Source organism: Gymnoscopelus braueri, assembly GCF_963280865.1.
Source record: "Gymnoscopelus braueri genome assembly, chromosome: 6".
Taxonomy (NCBI): Eukaryota; Metazoa; Chordata; class Actinopteri; order Myctophiformes; family Myctophidae; genus Gymnoscopelus; species Gymnoscopelus braueri.
The window spans coordinates 14,445,609-14,465,251 of NC_137607.1; the positions used below are offsets into that span (position 1 = coordinate 14,445,609).

The 19,643-nt window shown below is 43.8% G+C and overlaps 1 protein-coding gene across 1 annotated transcript in view; it reads right to left on the reverse strand.

Annotated features, from left to right (window-relative positions):
• Window positions 1-6,433: 6,433 nt before the first annotated feature.
• LOC308086821 (transient receptor potential cation channel subfamily M member 5-like) overlaps window positions 6,434-19,643 on the reverse strand; it is a gene marked incomplete at both ends in the record, with an annotated part of 71,236 nt that continues 58,026 nt past the window's right edge. Inside the window, 9 exons of the mRNA XM_080430466.1 lie at window positions 6,434-6,562; window positions 6,761-6,848; window positions 8,311-8,367; window positions 8,790-8,855; window positions 9,657-9,722; window positions 10,010-10,066; window positions 11,119-11,259; window positions 11,723-11,917; window positions 14,579-14,732. Coding sequence (XP_080286592.1) covers window positions 6,434-6,562; window positions 6,761-6,848; window positions 8,311-8,367; window positions 8,790-8,855; window positions 9,657-9,722; window positions 10,010-10,066; window positions 11,119-11,259; window positions 11,723-11,917; window positions 14,579-14,732 — 953 coding nt within the window. The remainder of the gene's footprint in view (window positions 6,563-6,760; window positions 6,849-8,310; window positions 8,368-8,789; window positions 8,856-9,656; window positions 9,723-10,009; window positions 10,067-11,118; window positions 11,260-11,722; window positions 11,918-14,578; window positions 14,733-19,643) is intronic.

Here is a 19,643-nt window from a genome sequence, read left to right on the forward strand (position 1 = left end):
TTCCGTTTCAGCATTGTGCAGTGGCGCAAAGGAGTCCGACTGGAATCAACGAATCTCATAAACATCGTTTATGTCTACTAGTGTCTTCTTTCACAGTTTTTTCGGCGTTAATTCCATGATACTTTTCTCAGTTTTCTGTGATAAACAATCCTCGCACAAATAACATGAATCTACTCCTATGACTCTATGCTTCCGCCTCGGTTCTGTTTCCACTGGGACTACAGGTCCGCGGGCACCGCGTCGTGATTGGTCGAATGTCCTTCCGGTCTGAACAACTTCCGTTAAACAGCTTTCGGGGAGTGGAGTTCCAGACTCTATTTAGCATTCAGAGATTGTGGAATAGTTGTCTGGTGACGCGAGACTACCCACACATTAATGCAAATACCGTTTCCGTATCCGCTTTAGACCCAGACCGGATCAGCAGCAAAGACGGAGTGTTGTGATTGGTCAGAAATCCCACATGGGACGGTTTGTTTTGAATGGGGGAGGGAGGGGCGGGGAGAAATGGACAGAAGCGAGCCGATTTTATTGGCAGCAAATGGACAGCTGACGGGAGCGTTTTGATTGGAAACAAATTGACAGGGGGGAAGAGATTTCACTGGCAACAAGTGGATCGGGTGGATTTTTATTGGCGACATGCGCCACCGTGCCCCCTAGTCTTTGGGTTTAAAAACTAAGTCTTTATCACCAAGCAACTCCACAAGGGCTTTTTTCCCCCCTGAGACAGATTACTAGACACCCGAAAAGGTTGTTCATCAGCTTTTAAAGCATGAATCAAACCTGAGGAAGGTCACCCCGATCGGGTGGGAAGCTCTACATGACCGAAACGTTTTTTTAAATAAATGTTCTCTTGAAATGTGCAAGTAGCAGTGTGCGGGCATCTCTCCTTCTTTGATATTCATTTTATCAGACATATGCTCCTCTTCCTACAAACCCATTGTAACTTTAAACTTTTTTTTGTACATTTTTTTTTCACTCTTCATACCAGTAACCTGTAAGCTGATTGTATGACATTCTGTATAGTAGTGTTCTATATCTGTCTGTCTCTTATATGTCATCATGATTTGTGTGCATGGGGTTCTCATCTTAAAAAAGCTACGTGCTTAATGAGTCTTCCAGTTTAGTTGACCTTGTATTGTGAATTTGTACTTCCATGTACTGTTGTTCTCATGTCTTACTAAATAAAGTACATCAATCAATCTATCACGTCCTGCTTCTGGTGGCAAATGTTGGACAGTAAAGAACACATACTTGAGTATTTCTTTCTTTCTTTCTTTCCATCCACTATATTTCAGATATTTTAACTCCACTACATTTCAGATATTTTAACTCCACTACATTTCTGAGAAGATACTCTTGGACTCACACTTTTCATCCGCTTCAGTCCTATTTCAAATATGGTGAAAATAGCAGATCTACAAGCCCACAACACGTCGCACCCCAACAAGTTGTGAGCTTGTAGATCTGCTTTTTCAGATCATTTTCTTGTCTTCTTCTTTTAAAGATTACAACATTCCCCTCATGATAAAACAACAGTTATAAAAACACTGCTGTTATGGTTTTTATTAAAGTAATCTTATTGAATACAATAATATAGATAATCAAACACAATGATGACATGATTGTGAGGAGAAGGCAGATTATATACCGTAGGCACAAATGGTTTATATAAACAGTGGTGGAGAAAATACTCAGATATTTTACTTAAGTAAAAGTAGCAATACCACAATACAAAAATACTCTGTTACAAGTAAAAGGCCTGTGTTCAAAATGTTACTTGAGTAAAAGTACAAAGGTATTGGCATCAAAATATACTTAAAGTATAAAAAGTAAAAGTACTAAAAGGTTTGAAAATAGCAGATCTACAAGCTCACAACGCGTCGCGATGCAACGCGTTCTGAGCTTGTAGATCTGCTATTTTCAAATAGCCTATAGGTATAGAATAAGGCTAAAGTGGTTAATGTATGTTTTATGATGTAATACTTTATATCTGAGAAGTAACAAGTAACTAACGTTTTCAAATAATTGTAGCAGATCTACAAGCTCACAACGCGTCGCATTGGAAATTGGAAATAATCAAGTAAAGTACAAATACCTCAAAATTGTACTTAAAGGGATATTTCACTTTCAAAAAAACTTTTGGTCATTTTATCGTCTACTCAGGCTTTTGTGAGACCCCCAGACAGTTTTTAAGTTGCTTGATTTAGTATTTAGATATTTGATATTCATTTTATCAGACACGCCCCCTTCCTATACAAACCCATTGTAACTTCAAACTCCATTTTAATGTTAGATTCATCAAAAACACCCGTCCTTGGTTCTGGTGACTCATACCGCCCCCCTAATACGTGAGGGGGCCATGTTTTTTCAATTACTTTTTTCATTTATTGAAAATGAAAAAAATAAAATATGAAAAAAATAAAAAAATAAATAAATGAAAAAACGAATCGGAAAAACACGGCCCCCTCACGCATTAGGAGGGCAGGGTGAGTCACCAGAACTAAGGACGGGTGTTTTCAATTAATTTAAATGGTTAAAATGGAGTTTGAAGTTACAATGGGTTTGTATAGGAAGGGGGCGTGTCAAATATCAAAAATGAATATCAAATATCTAAATATTGAATCGAGCAACTTAAAAACTGTCTGGGGGGTTCACAAAGGCCTGAGTAGATGATAAAATGACCAAAAGTTTTTTTGAAAGTGAAACAACCCTTTAAGTAAATGTACTTAGTTACTTTCCACCACTGATGATAACATGATTGTGAGGAGAAGACAGATTATATACTGTAGCACAAATGGTTTCTATAAAGCAGGGGTTCTCACACGCTTTCTTTTCAGAGACACTAGATTGATACCATTTTGGCCGCGGAGTCGCGGACCCCCATCTGAAGATATGTCGTGGCAGGGACCCCCATCTGAAGATATGTCGTGGCAGGGACCCCCATCTGAAGATATGTCGTGGCAGGGACCCCCATCTGGTTTAAGGTCACTTTGCCCACTTTATTGTGCTTAAAGGAGCACTTCACTCATTTGGTTGATATTTATATCAAAAGCCCAGTTTTAATAAACACATCGTTTTTCAAAGTAAAAGCTCCAGATATTGTTTTTCTAAATGAAAGCTCCAGACATCATGTTTCACAATAAAGCTATAGTTTTTTCAAAATAAAATTCCCAAAACCAGTTAAAAGAAGAAAAAGAAAAGTTTCATACATTTTTAACAATCCCCAAATAGTTTTTCAAAATGAAAGCCTCTTTTTTTCTTTTCAAAATAAACCCCCTCACATTGTTTTCTCTTCAAAATTAAATCCCCAAAACCAGTTAAAAAATAAAAGTCCCATACATCAATAAAAACAATCCCCAAACATTGTTTTTCAAAATAAAAGCATCTACATAGTTGCCCCAAGATCTAGTATTTGTTTAGTTTTTTGTTCAAAATAAAAGCCACTAGAGGCCCGGGCGCGCGCCCTGCCCCCTACTAGCCTGGCCACGAATTGTGTGTGTGCATTGCTTGTTAGTCGCGCAATACCTGGAAACCTGGTAACCCTGTGGCTGCTCCGTTGCAGACAGGCACAGGCACGCTAGCCGCGCACTCGTAACATCGCAGACCCCTTGGGGGTCCGTGGAGACCTAGTGTGGTCTAGCTCTGAGATTAATGGAGTACACAGACATTATGGCGACTGACTATGTGCAAGAGAGAACAAAGTAAAGCGAAAGCAAAGCTAAAGGGCTACAGTGGAGACGGACCAGAGAGACGGACATATTTCAATGGCCGCCGCTTGGTTTTGTCTCGGCTCTGGTCGGCTGCACTCGGCTCGGTACGACCCGTATGAACGACAGAGACACACGGCAAACAGGCAGAACAAACAGCCACGCATGCGTACCACTCCCAACTGTAATATAGAGATAGATGTTGTTTTTAAAAAGTAAAAGTTATAAATACAGTTTTTCTAAATATAAACTTGTCGAGGGAATCAGACCCTGGGTCAACTAGACCCAGACTCCCCACCGGAACCCCTTCGAGATTTGCTATAGTCTCTCCGGTTACCGGAATTTTAACCTTACTCCTACTTATCGCTTTATCTAGAATGGATAAACTCTGTCTCTTGAGTTCAACCTAGAGGATCTATTCTCGGTAGATTACAAGTGGCTTCCGACAATGACTAGACTGCATTGCTCAGAACTCAGGCACAAATCTAGAATTAGATTTAAAAACACTCAGTGATCGGAGACCAATACTATTGCTTTGGCGTCTTTCACCAGCAGCTACGGGACACAACTGCTGTTGTATCTGCGTGTGCTTTGGCATCAACTGTAACAGACCTAATTTCACTCTTGGCTCTGACGTTATCACCAAGCAGTCAGTGCCAAGTTATCTCTCGTGAGCAGCGCTCTTTATCCTGCTTTTATGAGGATATAAGTGAGAGCCACTCGTTGAGAAACTTAACACCAATCACCTTACTTAGTAATAAGCATCAGATAGATATCTCCACTGGGGAAATATCGTGAGAATGAAACCTAAAGCCGTGGCAGGGCCTGTCCCAACCTGTGTCAGTTAGAGAGAAACTCTCAAACACAGGCTGGCTCCTATTCTTAATGTAGTAATTTGTGTTACCAATCTTACCACAGAAATACAGGAAAAGGACAAAAAAAACTGGATATCTTTCTCGGCTAATGAAGCAGTGGGGAGGCAGTCGTCACACAAAATGAAGTTCAATAAAAAGTATTTATTAAGAAGTGAGATACAAATATAGAGTAGTAAAGTATTGAAAAGAGAAGAGGCCACCGAGGTGGCTATTAGCTGTATATGAAAACAGATGTCTCTAGATGCAAAAGTCCAGGAAGAGTCTGCCCAACTTTGGGCGATCGGGGGTTAAATACATCAACCCCTGTGGCAGCACACTGTCATTACACGGCATCTTTCGCCCCTCCCTTCCCGCCCAACTCTCACCCTCGAGGCACGTAGATACTTCCTGTCACGTCTCACTGGTTCCAAGCAGACAGTGCGTGACCTTGGCTTGTCTGGCCTGTTATCAGTTTACACATGCAGCTGGTGAGAAATTGTGTGTGGGAAGTTGTCTAAGCAAAAACATTTTAAAGCTATGGCTAATACTAGCTAAGCATTTGTTTTACATGTTTTAATGAGCTCTAATAGTAGGGACCCTGCTGGCCTCTTGGATCGGGTTGATATTGGGCGGGGGGCGCCCCGTAGAATCCTGTGTTAGGATGAGGGCTGGGGTAGGGTCCTTGGTGAGGTCCCCTCGGTGCATATGGGTGGGGGTACGTCGGTGGACCCCCCCCCTGTTGTAGGGACAGCGTTGTATGGTTGATTCCAATTGTTCCATTGCTCGCCGCCTGCGGGCCACCCAGTGGCTGGCGCCCTCGCAGCACGGTTCTGCTTCAGTTTCTCTCTCTTCTTCTTGCCGGCCGACACGGCTGGTGCTTGGGGCGGGGGCCTCACAGGAGCTCGGGGTCTAGGGGTCACAAAAGCTAAAATCATCGGCAGCACAGAACTACCCAGTCTCCACAACATCTACACCACTCGCTGTATGAAAAAAGCCCACAACATCATTAAAGACACCAGCCACCCCGCAAATACCCTGTTCAGACTACTCCCTTCCAAAAAACGCTACCAGAGCATCAATTCTCGCACCACCCGTCTCAGTAACAGTTTCTTCCCTCAGGCAGTCAGGCTGTTGAACAGCTGACCTTGTTTTGCACTGTATGGTCATTCACTTGCACTTTATTTTGTATTTTGTCTTTTCTTTGCACTATAGATGTTGTTTATGTGTATATAATGACTGAGAATGCTCTGAGAAAAACAAATTTCATTGTATTTATACTTGTATTTATACATATGACAAATAAACCTGAACTGAACTGAACATTGGTGGCTTGGGCCTCGCTCTCAACAAAACTCCACACAGGTTTTTTTTTTAGTTTTAAAGGAAAAAGATACCATGACATTTAGTTTGACATATTAACCTTATATTCTCATTAAAGTTAACCTGCAATATCCCCACGGCCCACCAGGGGGCGCCGTCCCACAGGTTGAGAACCGGTGCTATAGAGAAGCAGGTCTGTGTGTCATGTTCTTTTTTTTTCCTTTTTTCTTTTTAACCCTTTTCTCCCCAATTTACTGTGTGTTGTCACTGTGTTGTTTCCTACTGACTCACCTACCAGTGAGGAGCCCCTACCGAGAGGACCTAGAGCCTTCATCCTACTCCTCCCACCCAACACTCCCTGCTGACAGGCTCCGCCCCCCCCAGCCCGTAGGAATACATACAGTGACATTTATCCTCCTCCTCCTCCTCCTCCTCCTCCTCCTCCTCCCCTCCTCCCCCCGTCCCCCTCCTCCTCCCCTCCTCCCCTCCTCCCCCCGTCCCCCTCCTCCTCCTCCTCCTCCTCCTCCTCCTCCTCTCCAGAACACGGGTCAGTCATGTCATAGACGCTCCACAAAGGCAGACGCACGGCGCTGGATTCAAACCCACAACCTCCAGGATGTTTAGGTTGAGCTGAGATGTTTTGGTCAAAGCCTCCAAGATCTGACTGAGAGCATCCTCCACCTAGTGGACACACACAGTAAGAACAGCATAAAGGCATGAATGTCAACGTTTAAATGATAAAACTCTGTCACAGAACGGTGGACAACATGTGTAGTAAAGTGTTCTATGAGGATTCATTACAGATCAGACAGAACAATGCTTATCCGTAGGAACAGACACTGAGGAGAGAAGAGGTTTGAATAAACATCTGGACGTTACCTTGGTCTCCAAAGCTCTCTGTCTCTGGTCAAAGTATCTCCGCTGCTCAGTGAACTGTTCAGTCAGTTGTTTTTCCATTCTGTCCACTCTGCCAGAACACACACAGATTGATTGATGGATTGATTGATTGATTGATTGATGTTGAAGTAACACACATATATCTAAAGAATGTACAGAATAGTGACACAATGTATGACAATAGTGATACTAATCTAGTAAACACTAGACTAGACCATACCCGTGGGGGGATATGCACACATTATTTGGCAACCCGTGAGCTAGCGAACACAAAAACGCTAATAAACAGCTGAGATTTTGTGAAATCTAAAAATGGGCTTCGCTGTTAGGTGTTGAGTTCAGATGGTATTATATTGGTCAATGGCTGTTGAGAAATTGCTCCAGCCACTGAGGAGAACCGGGCAGAACAATGTTGGCCTCACCACCAATACACCACTAGACCACTACACCACTAGACCACTAGACCACTACACCACTAGACCACTACACCACTAGACCACTAGACCACTACACCACTACACCACTACACCACTAGACCACTAGACCACTAGACCACTACAGAGGTTTGTCAAATGATAGGAGGATTATAGGAGGATGAATGGATGAAGGCTGGTGTGTGGGTCATGTCTCAGATCTCCTCCCGGTGGGCCAAATAGATCCACAGTGTGAAGAAACGTCAGGTTATCCTTAACCCAGGTTTTACATAACTCCATGATAGGACTCGTTATTGTATATACGTTTGAGACCTCACTGTCCATGAAAACATTACAGCAGCACCAGTCCCGACTCCCGAAAACGCTCTCACATAAGCGCTCGTATATTTTGAAAATAGCAGACCTACAAGCTCACAACGTGTCGCGATGCGACGGGTTGTGAGCTTGTAGATCTGCTAGTTTCAAACAGCCAATGCAGGCAGATCTGCAATCTTATCTGAATGACTGTTAAAGCAGTTTGTTTAAATGAGTTTATAAAATGTTATATTTTCACAGGGATTATTTATTAGTGTGTTAGATATACATGTTGGAGTGGATACATGTGTCCAGATGCCTGTCAGACGGTCAGACATGCTGCTCAGCAGGTCTAGGATGGAACAGACGGGTTCAGCCAAAGTCTATGTGTCCTCAGACCTGACGTGAGATCTGAGCGGGCCGTAGGCTGAAGACAAAGTCAGGATAAATTGATAAATGTTGAAAACTGCTGTGATTTCGCCGTACGTCCATTTGGTCTACACCATGTTGATAAATGAGGGGCACTGTGTATAGTTTCTCACACACACACACACACACACACACACACACCATCTTACCTGTCAGTCATCACCTGAATCCTCTGGTCAATGGTTTCTGTCAGCTTACTGTCCACTCTGTCAACATGCACGTGTGCACACACACACACACACACACACACACACAGTTCAGTACATGTATTAAATGGTAAATGGTAAACTGAACTGGGAACCTTGCGGTTTGCCAGTTCACTCTACCCGGCCACTGTACCCACACACACACACACACACACACACACCATCTTACCTGTCAGTCATCACCTGAATCCTCTGGTCAATGGTTTCTGTCAGCTTACTGTCCACTCTGTCAACATGCACGTGCACACACACACACACACACACACAGTTCAGTACATGTATTAAATGGTAAATGGTGCATTTATATAGCGCTTCTATCCGAAGCGCTTTACATTGATTGTGCCATTAACCCATTCACACACACATTCATACACCGATGGCGGAGGAAACCATGCAAGGCACCAACCTGCTCATCGGGAGCAATTAGGGGTTCAGCGTCTTGCTCAAGGACACTTCGACACTAACTCTAGGGGAGCGCCCCAGTCCGGGATCGAACTGGGAACCTTGCGGTTTGCCAGTTCACTCTACCCGGCCACTGTACCCCTGAGCCACTGCCGCCCCCTCTATCACACACAGATCCATTCAGTTAGAGCACATCTGTAGTCTGAGGTGAATGTAGTGATTGACATGAAGTCATTGTCATCTCACCTGTAAGTCATCTTCTCAATCCTCTGGTCAATGGTTCCTGTCTGCTGTTGCAGCTTACTGTCCACTCTGTTACACACACACACACACACACACACGGTTCAGTACATGTATTGTGTACAAGGTGCAGGTTTATGGTGAAATTAATTATTGACATTGACACACACACACACACACACACACACACACACACACACACACTCACTCATGGGGAGCAATTAGGGGTTCAGCGTCTTGCTCAAGGACACTTCGACACTAACTCTAGGGGAGCGCCCCAGTCCGGGATCGAACTGGGAACCTTGCGGTTTGCCAGTTCACTCTACCCGGCCACTGTACACACACACACACACACACACACACACACAATCTTACCTGTCAGTCATCACCTGATTCCTCTGGTCAATGGTTTCTGTCAGCTTACTGTGCACTCTGTCAACATGCACGTGCACACACACACACACACACACACACACACACACACACACACACACAGTTCAGTACATGTATTAAATGGTAAATGCATTTATATAGCGCTTCTATCCGAAGCGCTTTACATTGATTGTGCCATTAACCCATTCACACACACATTCATACACCGATGGCGGAGGAAACCATGCAAGGCACCAACCTGCTCATCGGGAGCAATTAGGGGTTCAGCGTCTTGCTCAAGGACACTTCGACACTAACTCTAGGGGAGCGCCCCAGTCCGGGATCGAACTGGGAACCTTGCGGTTTGCCAGTTCACTCTACCCGGCCACTGTACCCCTGAGCCACTGCCGCCCCCTCTATCACACACAGATCCATTCAGTTAGAGCACATCTGTAGTCTGAGGTGAATGTAGTGATTGACATGAAGTCATTGTCATCTCACCTGTAAGTCATCTTCTCAATCCTCTGGTCAATGGTTCCTGTCTGCTGTTGCAGCTTACTGTCCACTCTGTTACACACACACACGGTTCAGTACATGTATTGTGTACAAGGTGCAGGTTTATGGTGAAATTAATTATTGACATTGACACACACACACACTCATCGGGAGCAATTAGGGGTTCAGCGTCTTGCTCAAGGACACTTCGACACTAACTCTAGGGGAGCGCCCCAGTCCGGGATCGAACTGGGAACCTTGCGGTTTGCCAGTTCACTCTACCCGGCCACTGTACACACACACACACACACACACACACACACACACACACACACACACACACACACACACCATCTTACCTGTCAGTCATCACCTGAATCCTCTGGTCAATGGTTTCTGTCAGCTTACTGTCCACTCTGTCAACATGCACGTGCACACACACACACACAGTTCAGTACATGTATTAAATGGTAAATGGTAAATGGTGCATTTATATAGCGCTTCTATCCGAAGCGCTTTACATTGATTGTGCCATTAACACACACATTCATACACCGATGGCGGAGGAAACCATGCAAGGCACCAACCTGTTCATCGGGAGCAATTAGGGGTTCAGCGTCTTGCTCAAGGACACTTCGACACTAACTCTAGGGGAGCGCCCCAGTCCGGGATCGAACTGGGAACCTTGCGGTTTGCCAGTTCACTCTACCCGGCCACTGTACCCCTGAGCCACTGCCGCCCCCTCTATCACACACAGATCCATTCAGTTAGAGCACATCTGTAGTCTGAGGTGAATGTAGTGATTGACATGAAGTCATTGTCATCTCACCTGTCAGTCATCTTCTCAATCCTCTGGTCAATGGTTCCTGTCTGCTGTTGCAGCTTACTGTCCACTCTGTTACACACACACACACACACACACACACACACACACACACACACACACACACACACACACACACACACACACGGTTCAGTACATGTATTGTGTACAAGGTGCAGGTTTATGGTGAAATTAATTATTGACATGAAGTTAAATCACAAAGTTATTATCTTACATGTCAGAAATCTTTTTTTTATTTCATTTTTAAAGACAATACAGTGTTAGACAAAACACCACAAAAAATAACAACAAAATAAAATATTACAATAACCGAAAAAAGACAAACAAAAACACATTGCTAGGTTTGCTGATGCAGCTGTCTTTCCAAACACCCTCCAGGGTCTAGTTCTTACATCAGCCCATCTGAGAATATGAATGGAGTCCATATTTTATCATAGATGTCCAACTTTCCTTTAATTTTGTAATGTAAGTAATCTAGAGGTATATAACTTGATATTTCTGTCTTCCATTGGGCTAGTGTTGGGGGGGAAGGGGCTTTCCAATTTACAGCAATACATTTTTTGGCAGCGATGAATGCCAGGTTGCTCAATTTTCTTTGGTAACTGTCACCATGTTTGAAATTACCTATCAAGCAGAGGCGAGTGAAATCTGTCAGAAATCTGCTTGATCCTCTCAGAGTCACTGCTTCTCTCTGTCTCACTCTGGGCTTTGAGGAACTTCTGCTTCTGCTCGGTCTCCCAGTGCTTAACTCTGATCACCCTCCTCCTCTCCTCTAACCATTGGGGAAAATGGTTAAATTATTATCATGCACATCAACATAATTTACACAGTATCTCAGCAGCTGTGAGCTGAGGTTGGGCCTAGACAATGTCAACAATTCAAACAATCTATTGATTAATCAATCAATTAATCAATTGATTAATAATCAATGTAATATTTGGTAGATGATGTACTAAAAGCACAGTTACACAAATAATGATGTACAAAAGACCAGTTGTCACAAAAAATCGACTCATTATTTATGCATCATTGTAACCTGTGCCTCCATTCATTCATTCATTCATTCATTCATTCATTCATTCAGGCGCTCACAATAAAATAGACAGTTGTCAATGATTATCTTTTGATCTAGACTTCACCCAGTGGTCAAATAACACTATAACCTTTTACTAAAGTTAGAATATGTTTTATTCTGTTTTATTTGATCTAAATCAAATACTGACCATACATCTGACCCCTGTTGGATGTGCTGGAAGACTCCTTGTGGATTTTCTTCTTTAAAAAAGAGAAGAAGAGAAGAAGGTGGGAGAGGAAGATGAACGGAGGAGCCAAAACAGGACGGGACTGGTACTCCATGATGAGGTTGTAATGCTGGAACTTCCAGTAGTGGTCGCTCTTCTCCTGCACCGTCTCAAAGGTCTTGCTGCATGGAAGGTTGAAGGAACAAAACCAGTGTTGGGCAATAATATTACTTAGGAGAGTAATATGTTACTTATTACTTATTACTCATTTGAAAAGTAATAATATTATATTACTTATTACTTGGAATCAAGAGTAATATATTACGTATTACTTTATATTACTTTCCCCGCGCCCGCCCCCCGCAAAAGAAAAGACGTGTACAGTTTTTAGCCTTTTAGAACTGAATCCAATTTAATGGAACAATAGAAAACAGTCAACAGTCTTTATCCTTTTAAGTATTTTGCTGCTACAAATTCCATATTTGGAATTGGATCAATAATTATCCTTACAGGAACAACATCAATCTGAACTGCACACACTGGCTGCAGCCTCTCAAAAACTGAAACAATTAAGTAAAATTTCTTAACCTTTTCAACATATCTTACACTGCAGTCAATATTAATCAGCCAAAGTGCAAGGGGGGGAGGAGAGAGGAGAGGAGATATAGAGCAGTGGTTCTCAAACTTTTTCGTGTCAAGGACCCCCAAATTGACACTTATTAGCCCGCGGACCCCCATTTCAAAAGATATGCCAGGGACCCCCATAAGAGAAGATTTTTTACGGCTCTAGCAGTGATTTTCAACCATTTTAATTTCAAGGATCACCAGTTTGACATGCATTAGGGCTACAGACCCCCATTTAATGGCATTTCTATCAGTTGGACCGCAATTTATATTGTAAAATCTATGTCAATTTGTTGAGAGTGTACAAATAACGGGTCCATTTGGTTCCATTAATTATTTTTTAAATTTTTAAATAGGCTCTGTCATGATTAATTGACCACATATATGAAGTTGAACAACTAAATTCTATCCGAACGATATCTTATAAGTAAATTCCGTGCCTCAAAATAGAAGTTTGAGAGCTTTTTGAAGTTAAAAAGGAGAAATACACGACGCAGTGGTCGCATACGGGTCATGCGCTACGTCATAACTGTGCGCAGGCTGCGTGCTAAAAATAACTGATCTGCAAGCTAAAAAGCATCTCTGACGTAGGTTGATAGCTTGTAGATCTGCTCTATTTTTGCATGGTGCGACAACTTGCCTCTACGAGAGACGGAGAGAGTACATATTAAATGAATGAATGAGCTAAAATAAATGACGCTCGTCATCAGTAACGAGTAACAAGGCCTTTTTTGTCGGAGTAATATGGTAAAATATTACTCTATTGGCAGACTAATACCTTACTTTACTCGTTACTGGGAAAAGTAATAATATTACAGTAATATATTATTATTAATTCGTTACTGCCCAACACTGGACAAAACAACAAACTGTTAAATCATATTTGGGGTTGATTGGATCTTGCGTTCATATGGTGTTTTGTTTTTAAGAGCTACACCACAGGGCGGCTGTGGCTCAGGAGGTAGAGCAGGTCGTCCATTGATCCGTGGGTCGGCGGTTCGAATCCCAACTCCTCCTGTCCATATGTCGAAGTGTCCTTGGGCAAGACACTGAACCCTACATTGCCTCCAATGATTCGGTCGGTGCTAGCTTGCCACCATTGGTGTGTGAATGTGGGAAAAGTGGGGACGCTGGCGTCGACTGTTCCCCGCTCCACCTCCCAATGCCCCCCCCCCCTGTATGAATGAATGAACCATTGTAAAGCGCTTTGAGTAAGTTTGAGTACTTAGAAAAGCGCCATATAAATGCGTTTCATTATTATTATTAGGTTTCCATCACAGACTGGTGCTGGGCTGTGTGTGTGCGTGTGTGGGGGGGGTCGTGTATGCGTGGACACGTACGTGCGCATGCATGTTCGGGAGGCACTTGTCAGAATGTACATTATGTGTGTTCGCAACGGGGGACGGCTCTGGCCGCATGAGGATGTACCGTGGTGTGTGTGTGTGTGTGTGTGTACGTGCTCGTGACGGCTCGCGCTTGTGTGTGTTGGCGACGGGGGACGGCTCCAGTTCTTACATCTGTATATGCGTGGGTGTTTGTGTGTGTTCTGTGCCTCCACAACGCGGCGACGGGATGTGCGTGTGTGTGTGTGTACACACTACAGAGTACAAAGTCACTTTCCATCCCTGATAAACTGTCTGTTCACAGCGGATAAGCCAAACTGCACACTTTGGGTGCTCATATCCCCCTATGGGTATGGTCTAGTACTGATAATTAGTGAAAACATGAACACGTAGTCTCAAGGTCAGAGAACAGCGCCGTTTTAAACAATTGAGGAGATGATATTGACCGAATATGAACAGGTAGGTTGTTCCAGTCAGAAGGAGCTTTAAATCTAAAGGATTTTTTGGAAACTGAATTATATACTTTTGGAACATCAAAGTAAACTTGTGCACAATGTCTCCGTTGGTGTCTAGAAGTAAAATGATCCGTATACTGTTTGAGATACTGTTTGTAATTAAAGTAGATACATTTAAAAATGAACTGCAACCAGTGCTGCTGTCATCTTACTGTGGGAGATGGCAAGTTAAGGTTTTCATTTATGGTGCAATGATGAGTCATATAAGGACATATACATGCCTACAAGGTTACTGTGGACCACACTAATGAGATGATGAGAGGAGAGAAGAGCTGAGTTCAGTAAAGAGAGACAGAGTAACATTAATGGAGTCACAGACAGACAGAAGGAAGGTGGCTAACAGGTACAACAGGGTTCCTACGTGAGCATGGCGATGAGCAGGTTGATGAGCAGTATGTTGGTGACCAGCAGGAAAACCACCAGCAGAATGATCACCAGCCAGTTGTTGTACTCGCTCCTGCATGGCTCAGCACCGCCCTCTATCTGTGTCATGTTGTCAGTGCAGTCTAATCCCACTTTAATTAAAATAACAATATTAACAATATTAACAATAATAATAATAATAATAATAATAATAATAATAATAATAACAATAATAAGGGTGTTCACGGCAGGTAGTGCTCAATGTTAAATGCTATGGCCCGTGAACAGACTAGGCTCGGTGTACACGTAGTCGTTCACTTCCCATAGTTGCTATGGGAAGTGAACACTTGCGACTACCTTTCGTGAACACTTCTATGCCGACTATATTTTCTCAATGGGGGGCAGTGGAGAGCCATAGTCAGCCTAATATTAGAACTATGGGCTGTGTACATTGTGTACACCTCCCATACTATGCTATGGTAAATGGCGTTTACCATCATGTGACCTCCCGGGACGCTGTTTCTCGCCAATTCCCGCCTAGTACAGCCTAGTCCAGCCTATTACAGCCTAGTCCAGCCTAGTCCAGCCTAGTCCAGCCTATTATAACCTAGTCCAGCCTAGTCCAGCCTATTATAGCCTAGTCCAGCCTATTAAAGCCTAGTCCAGCCTAGTCCCACCTATTATAGCCTAGTCCAGCCTATTACAGCTTAGTCCAGGCTAGTCCAACCTATTCAAGCCTAGTCCAGCTTAGTCCCGCCTATTAAAGCCTAGTCCAGCCTATTACAGCTTAGTCCAGCCTATTACAGCCTAGTCCAGACTATTACAGCCTAGTACAACCTAATAGAGCCTAGTAGAGCCTAGTTTAACCTAGTCTTAACTAGTCCAGTCTGTTCCATGCTAGTAGAGCCTATATCGCCCTCCCCTAGTCTGTTCCATCAAAAGGCTGGACTATTGCTTAGTCTCTAATAGGCTGTTTTAAGCTCTAGTAGGCTTTTCTAGGCTTTACTGGGCTCTATTAGGCTATAGAAGCCAGTACTTTACTTTGGCCTACAAAGGCTCATGCAAAACAATTGCTCGTGAACACACAAGCTATGGCCCGTGTACTCAGTGGTTAGTCCCTATGGTCTGAGTATCTACAGGGCTGACAAGGGACTAGTAAAGCCTAATAGAGAGTATTAGAGTCTGGTACAGCCTAGTAAAATCTAGTCTAGCCTAGTCCAGCCTGTTCCATGCTAGTATAGCCTATACCACCCTCCCCTACTCTGTTCTCCCAACAGGCTGGACTATACTAGTCTTGGGTGCACTAGGCTGTACTGTACTGTACTGTACTAGACTATACTGGTCTCTGATAGGCTGTTTTAAGCTCTAGTAGGCTTTGCTAGGCTTTACTGGGCTCTATTAGGCTATAGAAGCCAGTACTTTACTGTGGCCTACAAAGGCTCATGCGAAACTATTGCTCGTGAACACACAAGCTATGGCCCGTGTACGCAGTGTTTAGTCCCTATGGTCTGAGTATCTAGAGGGCTGACAAGGGACTAGTAAAGCCTAATAGAGAGTATTAGAGTCTGGTACAGCCTAGTACACTCTAGTCTAGCCTAGTCCAGCCTGTTCCATGCTAGTATAGCCTATACCAACCTCCACTACTCTGTTCTCCCAACAGGCTGGACTATACTAGTCTTGGGTGCACTAGGCTGTACTGTACTGTACTGTACTGTACTAGACTCTACTGGTCTCTAATAGGCTGTTTTAAGCTCTAGTAGGCTTTGCTAGGCTTTACTGGGCTCTATTAGGCTATAGAAGCCAGTACTTTACTGTGGCCTACAAAGGCTCATGCGAAACTATTGCTCGTGAACACACAAGCTATGGCCCGTGTACGCAGTGTTTAGTCCCTATGGTCTGAGTATCTAGAGGGCTGACAAGGGACTAGTAAAGCCTAATAGAGAGTATTAGAGTCTGGTACAGCCTAGTACACTCTAGTCTAGCCTAGTCCAGCCTGTTCCATGCTAGTATAGCCTATACCAACCTCCACTACTCTGTTCTCCCAACAGGCTGGACTATACTAGTCTTGGGTGCACTAGGCTGTACTGTACTGTACTGTACTGTACTGTACTGTACTGTACTGTACTAGACTCTACTGGTCTCTAATAGGCTGTTTTAAGCTCTAGTAGGCTTTGCTAGGCTTTACTGGGCTCTATTAGGCTATAGAAGCCAGTACTTTACTGTGGCCTACAAAGGCTCATGCGAAACTATTGCTCGTGAACACACAAGCTATGGCCCGTGTATGCAGTGTTTAGTCCCTATGGTCTGAGTATCTAGAGGGCTGACAAGGGACTAGTAAAGCCTAATAGAGAGTATTAGAGTCTGGTACAGCCTAGTACACTCTAGTCTAGCCTAGTCCAGCCTGTTCCATGCTAGTATAGCCTATACCAACCTCCACTACTCTGTTCTCCCAACAGGCTGGACTATACTAGTCTTGGGTGCACTAGGCTGTACTGTACTGTACTGTACTGTACTGTACTGTACTGTACTGTACTAGACTCTACTGGTCTCTAATAGGCTGTTTTAAGCTCTAGTAGGCTTTGCTAGGCTTTACTGGGCTCTATTAGGCTATAGAAGCCAGTACTTTACTGTGGCCTACAAAGGCTCATGCGAAACTATTGCTCGTGAACACACAAGCTATGGCCCGTGTACGCAGTGTTTAGTCCCTATGGTCTGAGTATCTAGAGGGCTGACAAGGGACTAGTAAAGCCTAATAGAGAGTATTAGAGTCTGGTACAGCCTAGTACACTCTAGTCTAGCCTAGTCCAGCCTGTTCCATGCTAGTATAGCCTATACCAACCTCCACTACTCTGTTCTCCCAACAGGCTGGACTATACTAGTCTTGGGTGCACTAGGCTGTACTGTACTGTACTGTACTGTACTGTACTGTACTGTACTGTACTGTACTGTACTGTACTAGACTCTACTGGTCTCTAATAGGCTGTTTTAAGCTCTAGTAGGCTTTGCTAGGCTTTACTGGGCTCTATTAGGCTATAGAAGCCAGTACTTTACTGTGGCCTACAAAGGCTCATGCGAAACTATTGCTCGTGAACACACAAGCTATGGCCCGTGTACGCAGTGTTTAGTCCCTATGGTCTGAGTATCTAGAGGGCTGACAAGGGACTAGTAAAGCCTAATAGAGAGTATTAGAGTCTGGTACAGCCTAGTACACTCTAGTCTAGCCTAGTCCAGCCTGTTCCATGCTAGTATAGCCTATACCAACCTCCACTACTCTGTTCTCCCAACAGGCTGGACTGTACTAGTCTTGGGTGCACTAGGCTGTACTGTACTGTACTGTACTGTACTGTACTAGACTCTACTGGTCTCTAATAGGCTGTTTTAAGCTCTAGTAGGCTTTGCTAGGCTTTACTGGGCTCTATTAGGCTATAGAAGCCAGTACTTTACTGTGGCCTACAAAGGCTCATGCGAAACTATTGCTCGTGAACACACAAGCTATGGCCCGTGTACGCAGTGTTTAGTCCCTATGGTCTGAGTATCTAGAGGGCTGACAAGGGACTAGTAAAGCCTAATAGAGAGTATTAGAGTCTGGTACAGCCTAGTACACTCTAGTCTAGCCTAGTCCAGCCTGTTCCATGCTAGTATAGCCTATACCAACCTCCACTACTCTGTTCTCCCAACAGGCTGGACTATACTAGTCTTGGGTGCACTAGGCTGTACTGTACTGTACTGTACTGTACTGTACTGTACTGTACTGTACTGTACTGTACTAGACTCGACTGGTCTCTAATAGGCTGTTTTAAATACTAGTAGGCTTTGCTAGGCTTTACTGGGCTCTATTAGGCTATAGAAGCCAGTACTTTACTCTGGCCTACAAAGGCTCATGCGAAACTATTGCTCGTGAACACACAAGCTATGGCCCGTGTACGCAGTGTTTAGTCCCTATGGTCTGAGTATCTAGAGGGCTGACAAGGGACTAGTAAAGCCTAATAGAGAGTATTAGAGTCTGGTACAGCCTAGTACACTCTAGTCTAGCCTAGTCCAGCCTGTTCCATGCTAGTATAGCCTATACCAACCTCCACTACTCTGTTCTCCCAACAGGCTGGACTATACTAGTCTTGGGTGCACTAGGCTGTACTGTACTGTACTGTACTGTACTGTACTGTACTGTACTGTACTGTACTGTACTGTACTGTACTAGACTCTACTGGTCTCTAATAGGCTGTTTTAAGCTCTAGTAGGCTTTGCTAGGCTTTACTGGGCTCTATTAGGCTATAGAAGCCAGTACTTTACTGTGGCCTACAAAGGCTCATGCGAAACTATTGCTCGTGAACACACAAGCTATGGCCCGTGTACGCAGTGTTTAGTCCCTATGGTCTGAGTATCTAGAGGGCTGACAAGGGACTAGTAAAGCCTAATAGAGAGTATTAGAGTCTGGTACAGCCTAGTACACTCTAGTCTAGCCTAGTCCAGCCTGTTCCATGCTAGTATAGCCTATACCAACCTCCACTACTCTGTTCTCCCAACAGGCTGGACTATACTAGTCTTGGGTGCACTAGGCTGTACTGTACTGTACTGTACTGTACTAGACTCTACTGGTCTCTAATAGGCTGTTTTAAGCTCTAGTAGGCTTTGCTAGGCTTTACTGGGCTCTATTAGGCTATAGAAGCCAGTACTTTACTGTGGCCTACAAAGGCTCATGCGAAACTATTGCTCGTGAACACACAAGCTATGGCCCGTGTACGCAGTGTTTAGTCCCTATGGTCTGAGTATCTAGAGGGCTGACAAGGGACTAGTAAAGCCTAATAGAGAGTATTAGAGTCTGGTACAGCCTAGTACACTCTAGTCTAGCCTAGTCCAGCCTGTTCCATGCTAGTATAGCCTATACCAACCTCCACTACTCTGTTCTCCCAACAGGCTGGACTATACTAGTCTTGGGTGCACTAGGCTGTACTGTACTGTACTGTACTGTACTGTACTGTACTGTACTGTACTGTACTGTACTGTACTGTACTAGACTCTACTGGTCTCTAATAGGCTGTTTTAAGCTCTAGTAGGCTTTGCTA